Source organism: Pleurodeles waltl, chromosome 10 (genome assembly GCF_031143425.1).
Source record: "Pleurodeles waltl isolate 20211129_DDA chromosome 10, aPleWal1.hap1.20221129, whole genome shotgun sequence".
NCBI lineage: Eukaryota > Metazoa > Chordata > Amphibia > Caudata > Salamandridae > Pleurodeles > Pleurodeles waltl.
The window spans coordinates 748369393-748392071 of record NC_090449.1 but is presented as its reverse complement, the minus strand read 5'-3'; the positions used below and the strand labels follow the sequence as shown (position 1 = coordinate 748392071).

General features: G+C 45.0%; 1 protein-coding gene across 1 annotated transcript in view; it reads left to right on the top strand.

Moving 5' to 3' along the window:
• The window catches only part of LOC138262451 (phthioceranic/hydroxyphthioceranic acid synthase-like), a 242937-nt gene that overhangs the window by 127127 nt on the left and 93131 nt on the right, over positions 1-22679 (top strand). The window contains exon 4 of the mRNA XM_069212344.1: positions 98-301. Coding sequence (XP_069068445.1) covers positions 98-301 — 204 coding nt within the window. The remainder of the gene's footprint in view (positions 1-97; positions 302-22679) is intronic.

Here is a 22679-nt window from a genome sequence, read left to right as displayed (position 1 = left end):
TGGTCCTTCACAAAATCTACGTTACATAACTGAATTGTATTCACAGCACTTTATGATTTCTGCAAATAGTCTAGAAAATCATGTGTTATCTCTACAGGACTTATGAACCGAGATTTCGAATTTATGTTAAATGATTTTCCAACCGGTGTCGACCATTACAATGGAACTGGTACTGCAATGAGCATCGCTGCAAATCGGATTTCCTACTGCTTTAACCTCAGTGGACCATCACTTGCACTTGACACTGCATGTTCATCCTCCTTGGTTGCTTTGCATTATGCTTGTCAAGCAGTCAAACAAGGTATAGTAGTGATATTAAAATGAAAGACTAAGAACACTAACAGCAGATTTCATTTAAGTCTAGTCATGATTTTTTTAAATTTCCTTTTGGATTTCTTAAAGTTATTGGAAATGGTGACTTTGAAGATCAATGAATTATAATAAAAAGAGTGTTGTTATTTTTTGTTTTTTTATGGGTGGCATTTTGAAATGTCTTAGTAACTGCAGTTCACTTTGGTTCAAATTCTGGCCTCATATCCTTCACATATTGAATGATTATAACCAAATATATTGATAATTTCCATGTGTCAATTTCCCTTATCTTTCAAACATTCAAAGTGTATAGGTATTTCAGTTCATTGTGTGCACTATCCAGGAAAAGAAATGCATACATTCTGTCATTTTTTCAGACAGTGCCTCCCTCCGCACTAAAAACCTTTGAGGAAGGGTGGAAAAATCACCAACCCCCCGAGTAGCTACCATTGGCTCTTCGCCATCCTCCATCTTTCCTCATCAACATATCATCAATTTCACAATAATCCCTTTTTCAATAGAATAATGCAAATGTGCAAAACATACAACATCATCTTGATGTGAATGCATGGAGAAACCTAAGCTATTCACACATCAGGCCATTTGGACCGAACCAACATTGTATACGGAGGGATGTCAATTGCATGATGTCATAATCATTACAACAATATAAAATCTACAATCTCATAGTACTTCAATAACCACACCGGTTTTAGTAAAAGGTTATTTCCCTATAATAACAACGCTAAAGTCACGAAAATAATTCTCAAGCACAAATGATACATATAAAGAGTCATAAAGACTGATTAGAGCACCTCATGTATCTAAGATTAACCACAGCAAATCAATTCAATGATTATAACACAAGAACATAACAGCAAAATCTGTGCTAACAAAATCAAATACATCAGAACAAATGATAAATATCAATAACAAATCAAGATCATGTGAAGAAAACCATTTCCCTCACTAACCACTAATTAGCATCAACATGTTGGGCTTCATGTAAAAGTTTCAGTAACACAAATGTAGAAAAATATCTAACTCCGGTTATGTAAAAAATCATCAGCAGCAGTTGATTCAGTGAGTTGCAGCTGGTACCTGGAAAACAAAAACACGTAACAAGTACAATTCATACTTTACCAGTGCACTACAAAATCAGCAAGTTTGTCTGCTTCATTAGAGGGACATCCTCAGTAATCAGCTTCGAAATACAGGATGCAGGATAGGATAGGGTAATGGTTTAGATTTTGGATCATAAACTACACTAAACCATTAAAGCACTAGGAACATAAACTCTCAAACGATGATCTGATAAAGCTCTCTCTTGGTAAGACTCTAAACTTCCAAAGATGACTGACTAAAAGAAGAAGTGACCAAACATTAAATTAAACTAACAAATGAAAATGATTGCACAAAACATAAGGTGAACAAAGTATGGCCAATTAGAATTAAAACTGATATCTAGGAATTACACATTTAAAACCTCTTCACGTTTTCCACTGGTTGTCGAATCACTAAACTAATACATTGGTATTCTAGACTTCCTTACCTTCCGCCTCGTCTGTGGATCCTTTGTTTCTCCCTCATCAAGAACTCGTGCTCAGGATATGTGATTTAACAATGTTTCATTCATTTCCTCACTCAAGGGAAACACATTAGTAACATTTCTCTAACAATGAGAATATTAAGACTTCGAAAAACAATTGAAAGATTTCATATATTACATCATACAACAACCTTGTATATTCTTATGCTTTAGTCCTGTAGATGTCATTGTTAACACATTTATTGGTTATGAAATGTACTAGAGAATATATGTGCACAGCAAATTAAAATAATTCTATTCATGCTAAGTTAACACAGGCCTATATAAGATGGTGGCCATTTAATAAAACACTCGTTTTCATTACTACATTGATTAATCAAAGTTAAACAACACATTAATCTATAAAGTGAGTACATCATCAAATCTAGATTTTTATCACTAAAATCTCTGCTTCCACACTGAACATCACCTCCATATCTTGCTCTGTTTAATTTGGCTAAAAAGAAAAACCATTAGCAATAAACTGATGTCTTAGATATTTCAAACTTCAGCGCACATCCCTATTTTTAACTTATTTTAATTATAAACTATATCTGCTCTTAAGTGTCAAAAGCATCAGGCACCCAGGAGTACCAAAACAATACGTTTACCTAAGGCATTGCATAAAGATAGACATAAAACCTCTCAAGATGCATAATTTTATATCAGAATTAATAAAAGAGAAAACAATGCAGCCACACTCCGGCCGTGCCCATTCTGACATCCGTGCTGGGCCGGCGGGCCGAAACAGAGTTTCCGCCCTCCGGCCCAGTAGGGATGTGGGCCGCAACATGGGAGCCGGCTCCAAATGAAGCCAGTGGTGTTGCAGCTGTGCGACGGGTGCAGCTGCACCCGTTGCGCTTTCCACTGTCTGCTGTGCAGACTGTAAAAAAAGCAGTGTGGGGCTGTGCCTGGAGGCCCCTGCACTGCCCATGCCAAGTGCATGGGCAGTGCAGAGGCCCCCGGGGCCCCGTGACTCCCCTTCCCGCCTGCTTTTCCATGGCGGTTCCTACCGCCATTGTCAGGCTGGCGGGAAGGGGACTTGTAATCTCCTGGGCAGCGCTGCAAGCAGCGCTGCCCTGGCAGATTACAACCGCCGGGGTCACCATGGCAGAAAGCCGCTGGGACCACCGTGGCAGAAAACCGCTAGGACCACCGTGGCGGAAAACCACCGGTCCAGGCGGTGCGACCGCGGTGCTTCCGCCGTGGTCGAAATGGGCAATATTGCACCGCCAGCCTGTTGGCAGTGCAATCGCCTAAACAGCCCTGGCGGTCTTTGACCACCAGGGTTGTAATGAGGGCCTAAAAATAAAACATTTCAAGGGATACTTCCCTATTTTTTAAAACATTTTCTGCCATTGAACCTAAATTTAGAAAAGACCTTCTCAAGGTTCACCAACTTTTGCCATTTTTTTGAAAGCCAACCTTCAGTTCCACTCTTGGACCACTCTACTGTATCTGATGTATTAACTCCAATTCACTAACCGATAATTAAATGTTATTTCATTCAGTTTGCTAATTACATATTAACGTCACTTGTGTTATTACAAGAATGTAGCATAATACTATCAGAATTGTTTTCCAATGTGTTGTTATATTTCTGCCCACAAGTTCAAATTAAACAAGGAATTCCTTGTATCAATCTTTCAAACCCATTTTTGAGAAAGTGCCATGCTAATTTCTTGGTCATATGATGTATGGTATAAAATAAAAATTAATAAAATACTCCTTGACAGTTTAAAAAACAGTTGCGGTAATGGATTGATAGCACTAGAAGACCTGTCAAAGACAATGTTATTTTGCGCTATTTTTTGTTTTTATTATATAAAACCTTATTGGAAAAGGCATAAAAAAAGTTCAAATGCTCTGCAGTCCTTGGAATTATTGCATGCAATTCTATCCCGTGTGTCAGTTTTCGTCAAAACCAGAGGAGAAGTAATCCTTTGTGGAGCGCAGATAACCTGCTGCGTGCAGGTTTCAAACATTGAAGATAATGTAGCAGGGGATATTAAAAACCATCAATAGCTGCTTATGAAAAGATGAAAGAAGAATTCACAGATACTTAGGGCCAGGTGTACATAGCTATTTTCTGCTCTTTCTAGTTTGGGACCAGAAAATAGCATTTTGGTATGTACCAATGCATTTTGCGATTCAGTAATCTGTTAACCGAATTGCAAAATAGGTCTGTAAGTCGCTATTTGGAAAGGGCGCGCTGAGGGCGTGCCTTTCAAATAGTGAGTCACAATGGCATGTAGGATTGTTTTGTGACTGTGAATGCGGCCACAAAACAATCGCATTAACCACCAACTTCAAGTTGGTAGTAACCTATTCGCAAACGGGAAGAGGAGTCCTAGGGACCGCTTCCCTTTTGTGAATGGGGGTGACCCCATTTTTTCAGAGCAGGCAGTGGTCCCACGGATCAGTGCATTCTCTAAAAAAATGAAAAGGAAACTTTTCCTTTGTTTTGTTTGTAATGCATCCTGTTTTCCGTTAAGGAAAAAGGACTGCCTTATTTTAAAAAACTGCTTTATTTAAAAAGCAGTCCGAGATATGGTGGTCTGCTGTCTCCATTCCTGTGAGTGTGCCCATTCCCAACGGGGTCGCAAATTGCGAGCTACCTTATGAGTATTAATGAGGTATGTCATTTGCGACCCCATTGGGAATCGCTAAGTGTGTCTCAGACACATTTGTACATTTCATTTTGTGAGTCTCTAATTTTGATTCTCAACATATCCCAATTAGAGACTTGCAAAATGAAATGGTTGTAAATCTGGCCATAAGTAACTGCACTCTTATCTAAGATCACTGGTAATGGTGCAGCCAGTTAAGTGCTCACTACTGACATCTTTGTTACCTGCAGGTTACAAATTTGAATCCCAGCAGTGAAAATAAGTGTGGCCGAATAATATGTTATTTGAAGCAACTGTACTAATAAATACAGATTAACAAATGTATTAATACAGTTCAAGGTCAATTTTCAGTTTATTACCATAAAACAGTTAAACTGACATACAATACATTTGCATTTTATAATTGCTTTATACAACAAATCAATTCATTTTTACTTTATTGCACAAACTTAACCCTTTGATTCTTGGATTTGGCTAAATACCTATTTCTAATGCAAATAAACATGAAAAATGTCCTGGCATTAACCATATATTAAGATATGCAGAGGTTAATATGAGGTTTATTACTACTCACCTGTTATAGTTAGAGTTATCTCAAGTAACTGTAGCTCATTCCCTAAGCTATCTATAACATGCGCTCGTCATGCACAGTTTTTTCATCAAAAATGTTACTGCAAATATTACATTAATATTATCAATGATATTATCACAAATGTCATGAGTGTTGTAATTTGTGCAGTAATTAGCTGTGCATGGCAAGGGCTCACGTTATATTTACCTTAGGGAACGAGTTATAGTTACATGAGATAACTCTAACTATAACTGGTGAATTTCTATGGTGTTGTATGTTTAAAATGTGAGCCTAACTATAACGTTCCTGCAACCTTAGGTTTTTTAAGTACATTTCTATGTTTTTTTTCATTCTATTCCCTAACTATAACATCCCTGTAACATCCATGTAACCTTTGTTTTTTTCTGTGAATGTCTATGTTTTTTTTTTTATGTAAAGTAATTTTCATTACTATACAATATTCCAACTACTGCAGAGTATGGCCAGCCCCTGCGGCCAACCCCCCCAACCACCCACCTCCACCCTGCGCACAGCCTTTGGCCATGCGCAGCTGGAGCTGGCCGCAGGTCCACGTGGCTCCCCTCCCCTGTCGATTTCAGCCCCAGGGACCACATCCCGGGGACCCAGCCTTCTAAAAAAACTTTTTGGGGGAGAGGGCTCCCCTCCCCTGGCTGATCTAGGCCCCAGAGACCCCATACCCCAGGTCCCACCCATCTAAAAATATTTGGGGGCTGTAGGCCACACAGTCACCCTCCCACAGCTAATTTCGGCCCGACGACCCCATCCCCAGGGCCCAGCCTTCACATATTTCTTTTGGGTGGGGCAGTTGGCCCTTCTCCACAGGCTGATCTCGGCCCTGGAGACCCGGGTGCTTGTTTTCCATCAAGGGAGGACCTTGGTAGGCAGTTCAGGCTCAACTGTTCCCATGGGAACAAGGTCAAGACTGATTTGCATATGGGTGGGTCCAAACTGGGGTGGTGCGGTGGGCAAAAAGCAATGGATTAAACCCAGATCTTTTTGATTGAGCTTGAATGTTTGCATTGCTCAGCAGTCAGTCAGTCAGTCAGTCAGTCAAAGAATCTTTATTCAGCAAGTGCCATAAAAGTACAATGCATTTCAGACTAAAAATGTAAATAGTTAAAATACAGTACGAATATTAAAAGCAAGTACAAAAAAACATCCTCAATCAACTTTATCACAAAATTCTATACATAGCCATAATCGGTCAACCCTACAAACCTATATAATACAAACATGTGCAATACAAAAGTAAAAGCCCAGCATCAGAATAAAATCATACATTGCCAAGTTATACTAATGTGTGTCTACTTCAATCAATTCATATTGTTTCCTAATGGCCATAGCCGATTTAATAAAGCTTAAAACAGGGTGGCACAATTGTATTGAGGAGAGTTTTTGAATATTAATCAGTGCCTCCCGATAAGATGTAGTTTGCAATTTATGTAAAATTGGCAAAATAAAAATGTGTCTAGGTGCAGAGTAAAGCGGACAGAATAAGAAAAAGTGACACGTGCTTTGCTTTAAAGGTTGTCACAGGGGCAGTTTGGGAGCATATTATGCCAAGTACATTTCTTTGGAAAAGCCAACCTAAAATGTATCAAATGTAATCTGAATAAAACAAGGAGAGAATATGATACGGAGCTCGAAAACCAAGTTAAGTATGGTTGTAGCACCGTGGAGGTAGAAATTTGAACGTAGGATTCGAATGTTTTCAATTTTGCTGCCTTTTGATATCTGCAATTTGCGGCATACTCTATATATTGTAATTTAAGCACTTCCTTAGCATTAGTAGGTAGAGACCCAGGATTAGTAAACATGTTCTCTAACCCTAAAGTCCGGAAGGAATTTTGAACATAAGTAAGCCACAGAATTTTAGCTTATTGGATATAGTCTACAATGCAATCTTGTACCAAGCTGGCCGCAGGATTTGACCAAACTTTTAACCATAACAAGAGTGGGGCAATACCAACCAAATCCTCAATATACCGTACTCCCAGCTCCTCGTGGCAAATAATATTTGCTACATTCTTAGGTACCAGAAGCAGTCTGTGCAAAAATGTATTCTCAATTCGTTGTAGATGGGCTGATTTGATATAACCCCAAAGACCCGCCCCATACATGGCTGCAGAGGTGCATTCAGATTTATAAAGCATAATAATCTGAGGAACTGGCCTATGACCCAGTTTACGGGCAAAACTAAAGATCGCCTCTATATTTCTCTCCATTTGTTGTATCTTGAAATTGAGATAGGGGTAACATGACATAGAGGAGTTTAAATGTAGTCCTAAATAACAACAATCTTTCACTTTGGTTAAAATATTTCCATCCATAGTAAAACATCTAGTACGTGTGTTTCGAGGGCCAAATGTCATGATGTGTCACTTTACAAAATTGACTTTCAAATCAAGATCCTGCATGAAAGTAAAAAAAAGGTCTAATAAGTTCTGAAGACCATTTGCTGTGCGGGCAATCAAAACAGCATCATCAGCATACAATAAAACTGGGAGTTGTCTGGATCCAATCCTAGGGAAATCCTTGTCATTTTGTACTAAAAAACTGTAAAGACCATTGATATATAATAAAAATAAAAACGGTGCTAAAATATAACCCGGCCTAACTCCTCGTAAGGATGGAAAAGGAAGAGTTCTCTCTCCACGCTGGCCATATATATATATTTTTTGTTGATATTTTATTAAATTTACCATGTATAGAAACATACATTAACACAAACAAACCCCCTCATCATAACAGTAAGTGATATATGCTACAGCCCCCTTCAGTTACAGCAGTGTCACATACCACAAGGGGAAGTCAACAAATAATTCTCACAGTAAGCGTCAATATCAAGGGACACTTCTTCAAGCCTCCTCCACCGGTTATCAAATAGCAGAGTCCACAACAGCAGTCCAGGAGGCATGCTATAAGCAGCAAAAGACTCAGCATATCGTAGGAGAGGGGGGAAACAACTGAAAGAACAAACAAAAAGGCAGGTGGAGCGCACAGCCAAACCATACTAGCCCGTCTCAACAACGTAGGATTATACCCAATCAAGGGGGGGAATGAGGCACAAGCGTGGGCTTCTCCAGCTATTCCACCTACTCATTTTGGGTCGCCAAAAATGTATTCAACGGAGCCCAAATATCCTTAGGCCGAGACCCTTCAGGCATCAAGTCCCAGAAAACCATCAGCTGATCATGACAAAAAGCGGCATCTCGCAACCATTCAGATCTACGCGGCGCTCTCGTCCCACCCCAGCACATGGCAACCCCACGCTTGGCCAGCAACAAAAGCAGGCCCACCAGACGCCTGTGCGGTCCCCGAATCTCATCTACGCACCCAAGCAGCACTACCCTGGGAGAAACAGGTATCTCCAGGTCGACCATTTCAGTAATCGCTTGTAAAACCTCCACCCAAAAAACGTGGACTTCCGCACACTCCCACGCCAAATGCAGAAAACCTGCATCCAGCTCCCGACACGGGCACAACACGCATCCTCACGCAGACCCAAGGAATAGAGCCCCCCAGGAGTATAGAATAGTTGGTGCAAAAACTTAAAGTGCAGCAGTCTAAGCCTATAATTCGGGGACAGCGCCCTCATATGAGCACAGCAGTCACGCCACATCGCCTTCGAGATGGGCTCCCCCACATCTCTCTCCCATGCAATCCTGGAAGATTCCCCAGAGCCACTCCTCTGCTCTTGCATACAGTTATACAATTTGGTGACCAACCTGCTAGGTGACCTCGCACTGCAGAGAACCTCCAAAGCGCGAAACTCCAAGGGGGCCCCAGCCGGGCTGAAAAATCGGTCCCGCAATAGTGAATGAACGCGAAGAGCATACATGCGCTGCAACGCCGTACCCTCACAGCCAGCCAATGCCTCAGAGATGTCAAGCAAACGGCCATCCGCCAGCCAATCCCCCAGCTCTGTCAAACCAGCATCTCGGAGAAACCTGCGTACCCCGCCATCCCGGTACATCTGATCATCAGCTACCGCCATGACAGGTAAGGAAGGAGCAAAGGGCGCAGTAACCCTAGATCGCTGCATTAACAACCCCCACGCTCTAGCTGTGCATGCCACCGTATCAATTCCTTTAACTCGAGGCAGAACAGGCCTCCCGAGCGCTCGCATCAAGCCATCCGGCCACACGGAGTCACTCTCAGGCACCAAGTGCGGCAAGTATCGAATCGGGTTCAGCCAAAAATACACAAAGTGCGCCTGAACACAGAGATAGAATAACTCCAGATCTGGAGCAGCAAGCCCGCCCAATTCAAACTGTAACGTCAGCCTCTCCCAGGAAATGCGCGCCCGACATCCCGCCCATGCCAGGCGAATCAGCACAGAGCGCAGGCGTCATAAGTAGCCCTTCCTAAGCGGAAGGGGAAGATTCACAAATAGATACAGGAACCTACAGTAGGAAGAACCACCATCTTTGCAATGGCAATACGCCCAATTAACGATAGTGGTAGGGCACGCCAGATCTCAACCTTCCCCTTCAGCCATGTCAGTGCAGCACCGTAGTTAGCCAGCCAAAGCGTGTCAATATCACCGCTCAGCTGTATACCCAAATAGCGCACCGGCCCCTCCGCCCAAACCAGAGGATATCGAGATTCAAATCCTGTCACATTAGAAGTCAAAGGCAGAACCATCGATTATGATCAGTTAATAGTAATGCCAGAAAAGGTACCAAAGCGCACGATTTCCTCCAACATTATATCCAGATTCTGACCAGGATTCGGCACATATAGCGCAATATCATCGGCATACAGAGATATCAGGATAGGTCGCTGTCGGAACTGTAAGCCTCTATCATTATATTTCTGTTGCAGCCCTGCCGCCAGAGGCTCCATCGCCGCCGCAAAAAGGAGGGGGGATAACGAGCACCCCTGACGCATACCGCGCGCAACAGGAAATGTAGCCGACACACAACCACTAAGGCGCAACTTAGCCGTAGGCAGAGTATACAGCAATCTGATCCAATTTACGATTCGCACACTAAGTCCTACACGGCCTAAAAGGGCAAACATATAGTCCCAGGCCAAGGAGTCAAAAGCCTTGGCAGCATCGAAGAATACCGCCGCCGCATTGTCCTCTGCCCCCAGTGAGCCCGCCACTGCAAAAAAGGTGCACAAGTTGTGACAGGTAGACCTCCCAGGGACAAAGCCCGACTGATCCGGCAGCACAAGCCTGGGGAAGAGAGGCTGCAAGCGCGCCGCTATCATTTTGGCCAAAATGTTATTATCAATATTAATCATGGAGAGTGGACGGTACGAATCGCATCGGGTCGGGTCCTTCCCAGGCTTCAGGACTGTTACTATCAGAGCCTCTCAAAGAGAGGCTGGCAACGACCCAGTCTCCAGAGCCTCCGCATACACTTCCAACAGGCAGGGGGCTAGAATATCCACATATTCTTTATAAAACGCTGGGGTCAGACCATCAACACTGGGGGACTTATCACCAGGCAGACCACGAATAGCCGCAGCCACCTCCTCCACAGTGAATGGTTCATCCAGATACGTCCTGTGCGCCTCATCAAACCACACTAGCACAATATCCTCAAAATACGCCTGTGCCGCAGCCGCACTCAAGCCCGCCGGGGCCGCATAGAGCCTCGTAAAATATTCTGTAAACACTTGCATAACCCCATTCGATCCCGTCACCCTTTCACCCTCAACGTCCACAACCTCAGTAACATAGTTACTGGCCCAAGGCCTACGAAGCATATCCACCAGTGTACGCCCGGCTTTCTCACCCTCCCCGTAGCGACGAGCCCGAGCATGTCTCTCAGTAAAACAGATTTCTCTCAGGGAGGCCTCTTCATATCGGGACACCTCTCGTCGAATCTCCGCAAGGACCTCTCCAGAACAACTAGAAGCCAAACGCCTCTCCAAATCTAGAAGCCTTCCCTCAATGTCAGCCATCTCCCGCCTCAAGGCCTTAACTATGCCATGTTGTTTCGAGAGACAGACTCCCCGAATAACAACCTTAAATGCCTCCCAAAGAGTACCAGGAAACCTCACAGAACCCCGATTCTCGGCAAAGTACAACTTAATCGCCTCTCGCAGTTCCTCCCGAAAAGCCGCATCTCGAAGCGCCCCACGAGGCAACCGCCACATAACCGACTGGCGCAATTCACTTGGTATCACCAACTCCAGACTAACCGGAGATTGATCCGACAGTGTGCGAGGGAGATGATCCACCTCTCTCGTCCAGACCTCCACATCCCTGGTACCCAGCCCACGATCTATCCGTGACCAGCTGCCATGAACGTAATTCAGACATGTTCCTTCTCTCACACCTCCATGCCTCTGCCGCCAAAAGTCCACCAGCGCGCCACTCCGCATCAGTGCCTCCAAAGACTTAGCCGCAGAAACATGCGGCATCCTGGCCACACTCTCACGATTCATCTTAGCATCCAGAATCATGTTAAAATCATACCCCCAGATCACAGCGCCCGCACCCAGCAATACCACTAGGTGCCACAGCTCCAGAAAGAACTCTGGGTCATCAACATTCGGCCCATACATCGCCACAAGCCGGCAAGCTCTGTCAAGCAACGTACCGCTCAGTAGAACATATTTACCATTTGGATCAGCAATGACCTCTCGCGTGCGCCACTGCAGTCCCTTGCGGATTAAGATTGCTACTCCACGAGCATAGCCAGAGTACGTGGAGCAGTGCGCCTCACCAACCCATCCAGCTTTCAGTCTGCCCACCGCAGCCTTCACCAAATGCGTCTCTTGCAACATACAAATATAAATTTCATGCCGCTTAACATATGCAGCCATCAATCGAGCCTTCCGCCTGTCATTAAGCCCACGCACATTCCAAGTCAGACATCGGACCACGGTCGCTTCCTCACCCATCAGCCCAATCAATTGTCATCCAACATCGCACGGGACAGCTCGTCTCCACCTGCCTGGAATTTAAGGTAAATACAACCAAAACAACAGAAGAAACAGTCTCCCTACAATCATGAAAAACCCACACCTCCCCCCCACCCACTCAGGCCCCCCAAACGGACCCTTTCAGTAACCCACCCATTCAATAACCAAACCCTCCTCCAATGGCAAAAACAGAAATTGTCAGGACTCATCCAAGGGGCGGTAGCCGGCCTAACAGCTCTCCACCCAGTATACACTAGGGAAGAGGGGCCTATGGGCCAGAATGCAAGCTACACAGCAGGCGGACCCATGCACAGAGCAGTCCAGCGCACTCCTGCAGTCCCAACCAGTATTATTAGGCCAACCAGAGGCAGTTAGTCATTATCACTTAAGGCGGCGGCGTCCGTGCCCGGTCCCCCGGGCTCCGCAGCCCCCCGCCCCTTAGACAGTCGTCTAGCAAACCTGGCCACCAGTTTCGGATCCGTGAAGTACAGCGTCTTGCCCTCATGCCGCACCCTCAACTTGGCAGGATACAATAGGGCGAACCCGACACCTGCCTGGCTCAGCAGTTGCTTGGTCGGCAAAAAAGCACGCCTCTGAGCCTGCACGCCAGGGGTGTAATCAGGAAAGAAGTTGATTTCCGAGTTCTTGTACACCAACGGTCTTCTCTCCCTAGCTAAACGGAGGACAGCATCCTGATCCCGGTAATTCAATAGACATGCAATAATTGGACGCAAAGGAGTTCCCGGCGGGGGCCGAGGCCCCAAGGACCTGTGCGCTCTCTCAACTACCAGCATCTGAGAGAGCTCGCCGGCAAACAAGTCCGATAGCATACGCTCCAAAAAGTCTTCCATACCACCCATATCAGTCGCCTTCGGCAGCCCCACGATGCGAATATTATTACGGCGGGACCGCGCCTCCAGGTCCTCATTCTTATTTCGTATCACTTCCAGGATACGCTCCATTTGTGCAATCTGTTCTCTATCACCCCAGCATGGGTCTTCCATTTCGGACGTGCGTGACTCCAGAACCTCGAACCTGGAATCGTGGTCATCTACACGGGCCCTGATGCGGTCAAGCTGTTCTGTCACATGGTCCAGCTTGGAGTCAATGCCAGCCAGACTAGTCTTGAGCTCCAAGAACATGGACCGTACCGACACCTCTGGGCTGTCCTCTCCAATTTCGACGTCACTGGGCTGGGGGGCAGAAACAGCACTCCTTTTTTTCCCACCCTCAAAGGTGAGTTTTGCTTGACATTGATCGGACTTGCCCATAGTTCAGCCCAGCGCCAACAGCCTCCTGCCTACGCACGAGCAATGAAAAGGATCCAGAGCAATGGACTTCCACAACCGGTATCCCTCTCTCAGCAGCCCAAGTCGCTCCGCAAGTCCACTAGCCGGCACCCAGGTCAACAGGCCAACGGCAAAACACTCCAAGGAGCTGACCAGTCTGGGCAGCGTCTCACAATATTCACTAGCACCAGTTCAAGCTTAACGAATCTGCACTACAGTGGGGAGCTCGGCCCCCCAGTCAGAGCCCACACCCTCAATAAAGGGGTCCCCTACTGCCCTGAGTAAATCGCCATAGTCTCAGCCAGCATTACCACCACTAGGGCACCGTTTCTTATCTCCAGCAATCAGCCCTAGGATCTGATTAGGCGCTCCAGGCAGCACTGCACGTGTCCTCCAAGAAAATCTGACGAGCCCTCCCGGGCACCGCCCTGGGGGGGGCCCCGCAGTACCAAGGCGCGGCTCCCCCGGCCGTCCACGCACCGATGTCTGACTCCCCCGGTCGCTGCTGTCCTCAGGGCCGACACCCTCCTCACAGGGCCGGTCCTGTATTCAGCACTGGGCCAGCTCTTCACTCGTCCATCCGCGTTCCCGGGCCATCCGAGCCTAGGCGCACCCAGTGGCGGCTGCGGCACAGAATCCAAAGGGCCGTGAGGTCCAAACAAGTCTCTGCGACTGCGGGGCCGTGGAATCCCAAGGGGTGCCCCAGGGCCGCGGCCCTAAGCTGCCGATCGGCCCTCAGACACTCTCCCGCTCCCAGCACTGTGCGCTCGCCGGGAGCAGTTCCGGGCCTCCTCGTCCGCCGGCTTTTCAGCTTGTGTGGGCGAGGCCTCCGTCAGGCCCGCCCGCGCGGATCTACTCTCCAGCTCCGGCCACAAACTCACTCCCGCGACGCCAGAAGCGTCCCAGGGGCTCTCCTAGGGGAGCGCTTAGATCCGCTCCCGCCAGCACCGCCTGCAGAAGAAATAAATGGCCCGGGTCTGGCAGAGCCTCACACGGTGACGGCCATCTTGCCCGGCGCCAGACCGCGCCCCCCCACGCTGGCCATATTGAACTGAAATTGTAAGGTCAGTGTATAATCGTTTAATTAATTCAAGCACATCCTGGTCAACCTTCATTATGTCCATAAGTTGCCACAATTTCTCTCTGTTCACCAAATCAAACTCACTCGATAAATCAATAAAGGCTAAGTGGATAGATCCTTTCCTGATCGTGACATATTTACTAAGAATAAGATGTCAATTTAAATCCTGCTCCACTATGCCTATGCCAGGCCTAAAGCCATATTGGATTGGAGAGATAATTTTAGTCCTGTCTGCCCAGTCAAGGACCTGGCTTGGAAGTTCGGGCTAGACTATTCTTAAGGGGAACAGGGTCAAGACTAACTTGCATATGGCTGTGTCCAAACTGGGGTGGCGTGGGGGGCAAAAAACAAATGGATTAAACCCAGATCTTTGTGACTGGGGGTGAATGTGTGCATTGTTCATTATTCCGCTCATCATTTGTTCTTTTTGCTTTTGTCGCCCTAACTGGGAAGGGTTAGCCTGGATGGAGATTCTGTGATCACTGCACCAGTGGTTCCAATTTAGCCTCTCTGATGATGGGTGATGACCGGCAACAGGTCCAAAGATGGGGAACATGGTCAAGACTGTTTTACATATGGCTGAGTCCAAACTGGGGTGGCATGGTGGACAAAAACACAATGGATTAATCCCAGATCTTTGTGACTGGGGGTGAAGCTTTGCATTATTCAACATTCCATCCATCATCTGTTACTTTTGCTTTTGTTCCACTAAATGGGAAATGTATGGCCAGGCATGGGACCTGTGCTCACTGTGCCACTGGATTCAACCTAATGTGGTTAAGACTAACTTGCATATAGCTGGATCCAAACTTGGGCGGAGGGCAAAAAAAGGTGCTTTAAACCCAGATCTTTATTACTCAGTCCCAGGCTGTGCATGGCCCTTTGTCCGTGTGGGATGGGTGTTGGGCATGGCCTCTCTGGGTGTGAGAATAGGTGTGAGAGGGTGTATCTGGGGCTGAGAGTGGCTGTCAGACTGTCTGTCTGGATGTAAGAGTGCATACATCAGTGTTTTAGTGGGTGCATCAGTGTGTGCGCAGGTCTGTGAGTGGGTGCATGAGGGTGTCAGTGAGTCTGTGAGTGGGTGTGTGACAGTCTGACTGGGGTTGTGATTGGGTGCAAGAGGATCTGAGTGGGTCTGTGAGTAGGTGTGTGAGTGTCTGAGTGGGTGTGTGAGTGGGAGAAATTGATTGAAAGAGAGTCAGAGAGAGAAAAAGAAAGTAAGAGGGTGAGAGATGGAGAGTTTTTTAGGCTTTGATGTATGAGATATTTCTCTACAATTTAAAATAAAAAATGTATCTCTCATTTTTAAAAATAAAACTAATTTGCACTTTAAAAAAAAAAAAAAAAGAAAAGTGAGTCCGGTTGGACTCTAACCCTGACTGCTCAGTGTGAAGGTCTGCGACCTCCAAATTGAGATACTGCTTTATTTTTTATGTTTTCTTTTAGCCCTTTATGGGCTCCTCTGTGGTCCCTCCTTATTTATTTATTTTTTTAATATTTTTCAAAAATTCCCTTACAGGCTATCTGGCACAGCGAGGAAAGCCTTAAGGCTTAAGGTGCCATTGCTTCAGCAAGCACGGAGCTGCTTTGGCTGCAGCTCCCAGCTTGCTGAAGCACTTTATCTCGGTTGGAAACAGGCACCATTCACTATTTTTTATCTATGCTTCGGGGAGGTGGTGGTCACCGGGGTAGTGGGTGGGCCATAGGACCCCCCTGCACTAAATTTTAATGAAGCTCCGGGGAGGTGGTCCCTGGGGCAGGTGGAGGGGCCGGGCACCCTGCCTACTTTATTTTACATAGCCCTGGGGAGGTAGCGATCCCTGGGGCAGTGGTGGGCCACAGAGCCCCCGACACTAAATACCAATTAAGCCCCAGGGAGGCGGTGATCCCCAGGGTGTTTGGGAGGTCTTTTGGTTTCCCTCACATTACAATCCATTTTTGCCCAGAGGGTAGTGGTCCCCGGGGTGTGAGGACCCGTGTGGCCCCACTGCTCATAATAGATTAATCGCCCCAGGGAGGTGGTGGTCCCCGGAGCTGTGGGGGAGGCTGATAGGCCTCCCACATGCCAGTCTCATTTAGCTCCAGGGAGGTGGTGATCCCAGGGGCTTGGTGGGGGGCCAGGCAGCCCCCCCTGGATATCATTTCTACTTCCCCCCGGGGAGGCATTGGTCTCCATGGCTGCAGGGGTGCCAGATGTCTTAAGAAAATTAAGTGCAGCAGCTTTTTTTCCGTCAGATCCACTGATCTGCCACAAATCACAGTGAAGATGTAGCCGGGGGGGGGGTGTTCCTCAAGGACCTCACCACCAGAATTAGGGAGTCAAGGTGTCTGTACTCTGGACCTTTTTTTTTTCCTTTATATTTTTTTCAGGGACTCAGCTTCCGAGACCCAAGATGGTTAAAAACACTTCGCTGTTGAAGTGCTGTCAGCCAATTAGATCTCAGATATACGAATTTGTTTTCCCCTTAATTTCTCAAAAACTACTGACTTGAATTACATCAAAACAAAAAAGTACTCTTTCTGGACACTGATCCACCTTTCTGCCAAATTTGGTGTGATTCCGTCCAGTAGTTTTGGTGCTATCACTGTTCAAAATCCCTATGGAAAAATGAATGGGGAAAACGTGTTTCGGGACCCCCATTTTTCTCGTCCCTCCCCTGAATGGTATATCTTTACAACATCATTATTAATATCAATGCAACAGCACTGAAATTATTGATGAGATAACTGTGCATGGGAGGGGCATGAGTTATAGTTACTTGAGATAACCATAACCGAACTGCTGAATTTCTATTGTTTTGTGAGTAAAATGTGAACCTAACTATAACGTCCCTGTAACCTTTGTTTTTTAAAGTAAATTCCTATGTTATTTTTAGTTCTATATCCTAAATATAACGTCTCTGTAACCTTTATTTTTTCAGTGAATTTCTAAGGTTGAAAATATAGAGTAAGATATGATTACAGTTTCTAAGTTTGGGCCTTATTATGAGTCTTGCAGTCCAAGGAGCACCAGACTTGCAGTGGCAGTCGGACCACTGCACTCCAGGTGCTCCAACTGGCACATTAAGACCCTGGCAGTCGGACCGCTGTCACCGACGGGAACATGGTCCCCAACAGGCTGACGGCAGTCAGACATGTGGTCAGCCAAGGCAGCACTGAACTCAGCGCCAGCATGCTGATCAAAAACTCCTGTTTCCGCTAGCCTTTCCAATGCAGGCACCCTAGGGCCGCGGGGCCATGGGGGGGGCCGTGCACTGTCCATGCCTGTAGCATGAGCAGTGCAGGGTATCACTGCCCAGCACCCTCGGAATGCGCACTATCTGCTACAGCAGTGTGTATTCCAAGGGCCTCTGTGTGATGGCAATGGCCTTGACTCCATTTGGAGCCAAGACCAAGGCAGCCGCATGGTTTTCACTGGGCTGACCAATATATACCTCAGTTTTTTGAAGTTTTTGCCGGTCAGGCCAGTGGAAACCTTGTAATTGGGCCTGGGGGGAGACCACCAAGTCTGCGGTAGTCTCGTTTCCACAGGGCTGGCGGCCTGAGGGTTGGCCCTATGTTGTCACTTTAACCCCCTTGCGCCATAATAGTGTAAAAATGTTTACGCTAATGTGGCCTGAAGAGGCCAAAATCGCAGTGCCAAAATGTTTATGCTAATCATACACAGTACATCAATAGCGGCAAAAATGTCAACGCTATTGCCCCTACCCTGCGCTATAGTGTGCCATATATTTAATATGGCGCGCACATAGTGGCAGTAGAGGGCGCTAAGTAGCACAAGAAAAGTGGTGCTGCACCACCTTTCTTGAATCAGGCCCCAGTATTCTGTCCTTTCTTGATAGACTCTGTGTGCACCCCAATATTGGCAATGATGATTTTTGCCTCTAATTGGCATACCTGTATTCATCGATGTGCTCTTACTGCTGCACCAACGATATGTTATTTATTTAGAAGTACAGAATTGTTTTACTGTATAAAGTCAGATGTTGTAGGTGTTGAACACCCAGAGACAGTTCAAACAGACAGATGTGTCAAGGCGATGCCCATATGTTTATTGACAGATAAATGCTTCTAGCTCTCTGGTGATGCACTTCTATAACCCTAGTTCTCCTTACACTTGTTGTTGTGCATCGAAGGAGCACAAAGCATTAGCAACAGCTACTCACACTGATCTTGGATGCCTTTGATATTCTCATATCTAGTGCTGGGTCTCCTACATGTACGCTGGCCTACATCTCTCACTAAGGATTTTATTCACTAGAGCAACTAATTATACATCATGTGCTCTCATACCCCACCTCTTAGAAGCCCTTGTATAAATTCAGAAATAGTGTGCTCATTATAAAGTGCTGTCAATATACTCTGCGCCATAGGTGCTCGATCGAAGTACACAGCAGAAGAAAAGAAACGCTGATCTGCAGGGGACTTTCCGAGTTTTTTAAGTGCATTGAAGAACTGCACTTCCTAAAAATACCTTCGTTATTCCTTCGGCAAGTTCAGAAATTCCAACCTTCTTTAAAAATCTGCACTATAGATTCTGTGAAGTAAAACTACTTTTTTTTAATCAAGAAAGAGAAATCCTGCATTTTCTAATGCTTATCACTGTCTATTGTAGAGCGTCCAGACACACTGCGAAAGTGCCATACTGTTGACAACGGACTTTCGTTTCTTTCTTTGCCCACACCAGTTGTCTTCAGGCAAACATAAATCACACAGGTTTCCACATACTGGTATCAAATAAGCCGGCATATGTTTCTCTCTTGCGGTCATTTCCTAAAATTGCTACCATTGCCAATTATAGAACTAGGCGTGCTTTCTGTGAAACCATCCATTTTTCCAGCCTCCTTTTTTGCACTGATGGTGTTGCAAAATATTAAAAATACGAGCACGTAAAAACCTCCAGAGTCTGCCGTGCCATGTGTTCTTTTTCATGTATATATGTGTATATATATATATATATATATATATATATATATATATATATATATATATATATATATATATATATATATATATATATATATATATATATATATATATATATATATATATATATATATATATATATATATATATATATATATATATATATATATATATATATATATATATATATATATATATATATATATATATATCCCAAGCTGGGGCTATATCATAAAACAGCAACACAATCTTGTAGGGTGTGGTACAGTGGATTGGCGTACACTGTTATAGAGAACAATGCCATTGAGTGGAGTAGAGTGGAGTGGAATACAGTGGAGTAGGGGGGTAGAGTGGAATAAAGTAGGACGCAGTAGCATACAAAGAGTTGAGTACAATGTTGTATAGTGGACTAGAGTACTGTACAGTAGAGTGGAGTAGAGTGTTGTACAATGGCATAGAGTATAGCAAAGTGTTGTACAAAGGAGTGAAGAGGTATAGACATGAGTTAAGTGTCATAGAGTGGCATACAGTGCAGTAGAGTGCTGTAGAGTGGAGTTGCATAGAGTACCTTAGTGTGTGAAACAGTGGAGCTGCGTAAGGTGGATTGCTGTATAGTATCTTAGAGTGAGGTAAGGTTTCTTACAGTGGAGTAGAGTCAAGTGGAGTGGTGTAAAGTAGTTTGGAGTAAAGTACAATAGGGTGTATTTGTGTGCCCTAGATTACAATAAAAAGAACAGATGATGGGCAGAATGCTGAACAATGCAAACATTCAACCTCCAGTCACAAAGATCTGGGTTTGATCCATCGTTTTGTTGCCCACCACGCCACCACAGTTTGGACCCAACCATATGCAAATCAGTTTTGACCCTGTTCCCCATGGGAACAGTCCTACCCGAACTGCCAAGCCAGGTGCTCCCTGGCCCGGAAACAAGCATCCTTGGACCTGTTTCGTGGTACCACCCATCATCAGCCAGGCTAGCTTGAATCCAGTGGTGCAGGGAGCACTGAACTCTCGTCTGGGCGCATACCCTTCCCACTTAGGGTGACAAAAGCAAAAAGAACAGATAATGGTCAGAACGCTGAACAGTCTGGCTGCAGTCCAGGTCTAGAGGGCAACATCCCCTGTGCAGGGGATGAAGGCTGTGCACGTTGCAAGGTTGGGTGCTTATAGGGGGATGGCCGTACAGCCTGACTGGAGGCCAACCGCGCACAGCTAAGGCTGTGTGCTCCGGTGGTTGGATTAACGTATAGTAATGCAAATTACTATGTTACAAAATCTTTGAAATTCACTGAAAAAACATCGATTACAGGAACATTATAGTTAGGCTCATATTTTACATGTGAGAAACCATAGAAATTCACCAGTTATAGTTATAGTAAACTCAAGTAACTATAACTTGTGCCCTAAGGTAACTATAACTCGTGCCATCACCATGCACTGGTAATGGCCCCACAAAATACAGCACTCATGACATCTTTGATAATATCGATGTAATATTTGCAGTAACATTTTTGACAAAAAATCTGTGCACCTTTATATGTGTGTTCAATGAAAAAGCCAAAGATTAAGGATAAATTCAAGTTACACTACACAAACATTAAAAATCCTAAAGTTATATAGAACTTCAAGTTATAATTTACTCTTTCTATACAAACCTAACTTAACCTAGACATAAATTAGAAATCCTAATGGTATAGTTGTAACTTTTATTTAGAATTAATGCACCACCTTCAAATTACTATAAGTCTTGCACTTCTGTACACAATGTCAGCTTGCTTGCCACACTATAATAATTATAACTCGGCACGCTACCATGCACAGTGTTCTCTTAAATGATTTCATTACACATGATGAGTCTTGTTAGGAATGCGATCATATAACATTCTATAAGCTATGGAATATGGTGAAAGCAGTGAATGGAGAAGGAGCAAGCTGTAGGTAATGTAGTGTGGCAAGCGAGTTGACAACACTGTTTATGGAGGTGTGCGACAGAGTAGTTTAAAATCTTCTACTGTGGAGTGGCATTGAGGGAAGTGGTGTGTCGTAGAGTACAGTAGAATGTCATAGAGTGGAGTGGATTGTCATACAATGAAGTCAATGGTGTAGAGTGGAGGGGCATACAGTGGAGTAGAGCCTTCTAGAGTGGGGTGGCAGAGTGAAGTGCTATGTCATAGAGTAAGGAGGAGTGTCATAGAGTGGAGTGAGCTGTCATGGAATGGCTTGTTGTACAGTGTAGTGTTGTACAGTGTTGTACTATTCAGAGGAGTGTCGTTGAGTGAAGTGTCATTTAGTGGAGTGTTGTTGAGTAAGGTGGTGTACACTGTCATAGAGTGGAGTAGAGTGTTGTAGAGTTGGATGACATAGATTGGAGTAGGGTGGAGTTGAGTGTTGTAAAGTGGAGGTGGAATCGAGTTGATTGACATACAGCACAGTGGAGGAGAGTATCATAGAGCAGAGTAGCATGTCATATAATGGAGTGGCGTGTCGTAGAGAGGAGTGGAGTGGCGTCTTCTAGAGTCATACAGTGTAGTAGAGTGGATTCACACAGATGGGCATAGAGTGGAATAGATTGGCATAGAGTGTAGTAGAGTGTTGTACAGTGGAGTTGCATATAGTGCAGTAAAGTGTCATATACTGGAGAGGTAGAGAGTGGTGTATCATACAGTTGCTTAGAATGGGACAAAGTGCCAAACAGTGGAGTAGAGTGAAGTGGGTAGTGCATAGTGAAGTGAAGTGTCAAAGAGTGGAGTGGCATGTCGTAGAGTATAGTGGTATGGAGTGCAGTAAAGTGGAGTAGCGTATCGTACAGTAGAGCAAAGTGTCATAAATGGGAGTGTCACTTCGTACAGTAGAATGGAGTGGTGTTTCATAGAGTGTTGGAAAGTGTTGTAGTAAAAAGGAGTGGCATACAGTGGAATAGAGGGGTGTATAGTAGAGTAGAGTGTCATAGAGTGTGGTCAAATGGATTGTCATGGAGTGTCATATAGTTGAATCGCATAGAGTGGTGTGGAGTGGAGTGGCATACAGTATAGTAGTGGGGTACTGTATCATAAAGTACTGTAGGGTGGAGTGTCATACAGAGAGTTACATAAAGTGTTTTAGAGTCAAGTAGAGCAGCATAGAGTGTTGTACAGTGGTGTGTATGGGCAAAGAGTGGAGTAGAAGGCAATAGAGTGTGGTACAGTCTAGTAGACTGGATTTGCATAAAATGGGGTAGGTTGTCATACAGTGGAGTGGCATAGAGTGGATTATAGTTCAGTGGTGTAGAGTGGGATAAAGTGTCATACGGGTGACATGGACTGGAGTGAATTTAAGTGTAGTGGGGTAGTGTAGAGTGGAGTAAAGTATCATAGAGTGGAGCAGCATGTTGTACAG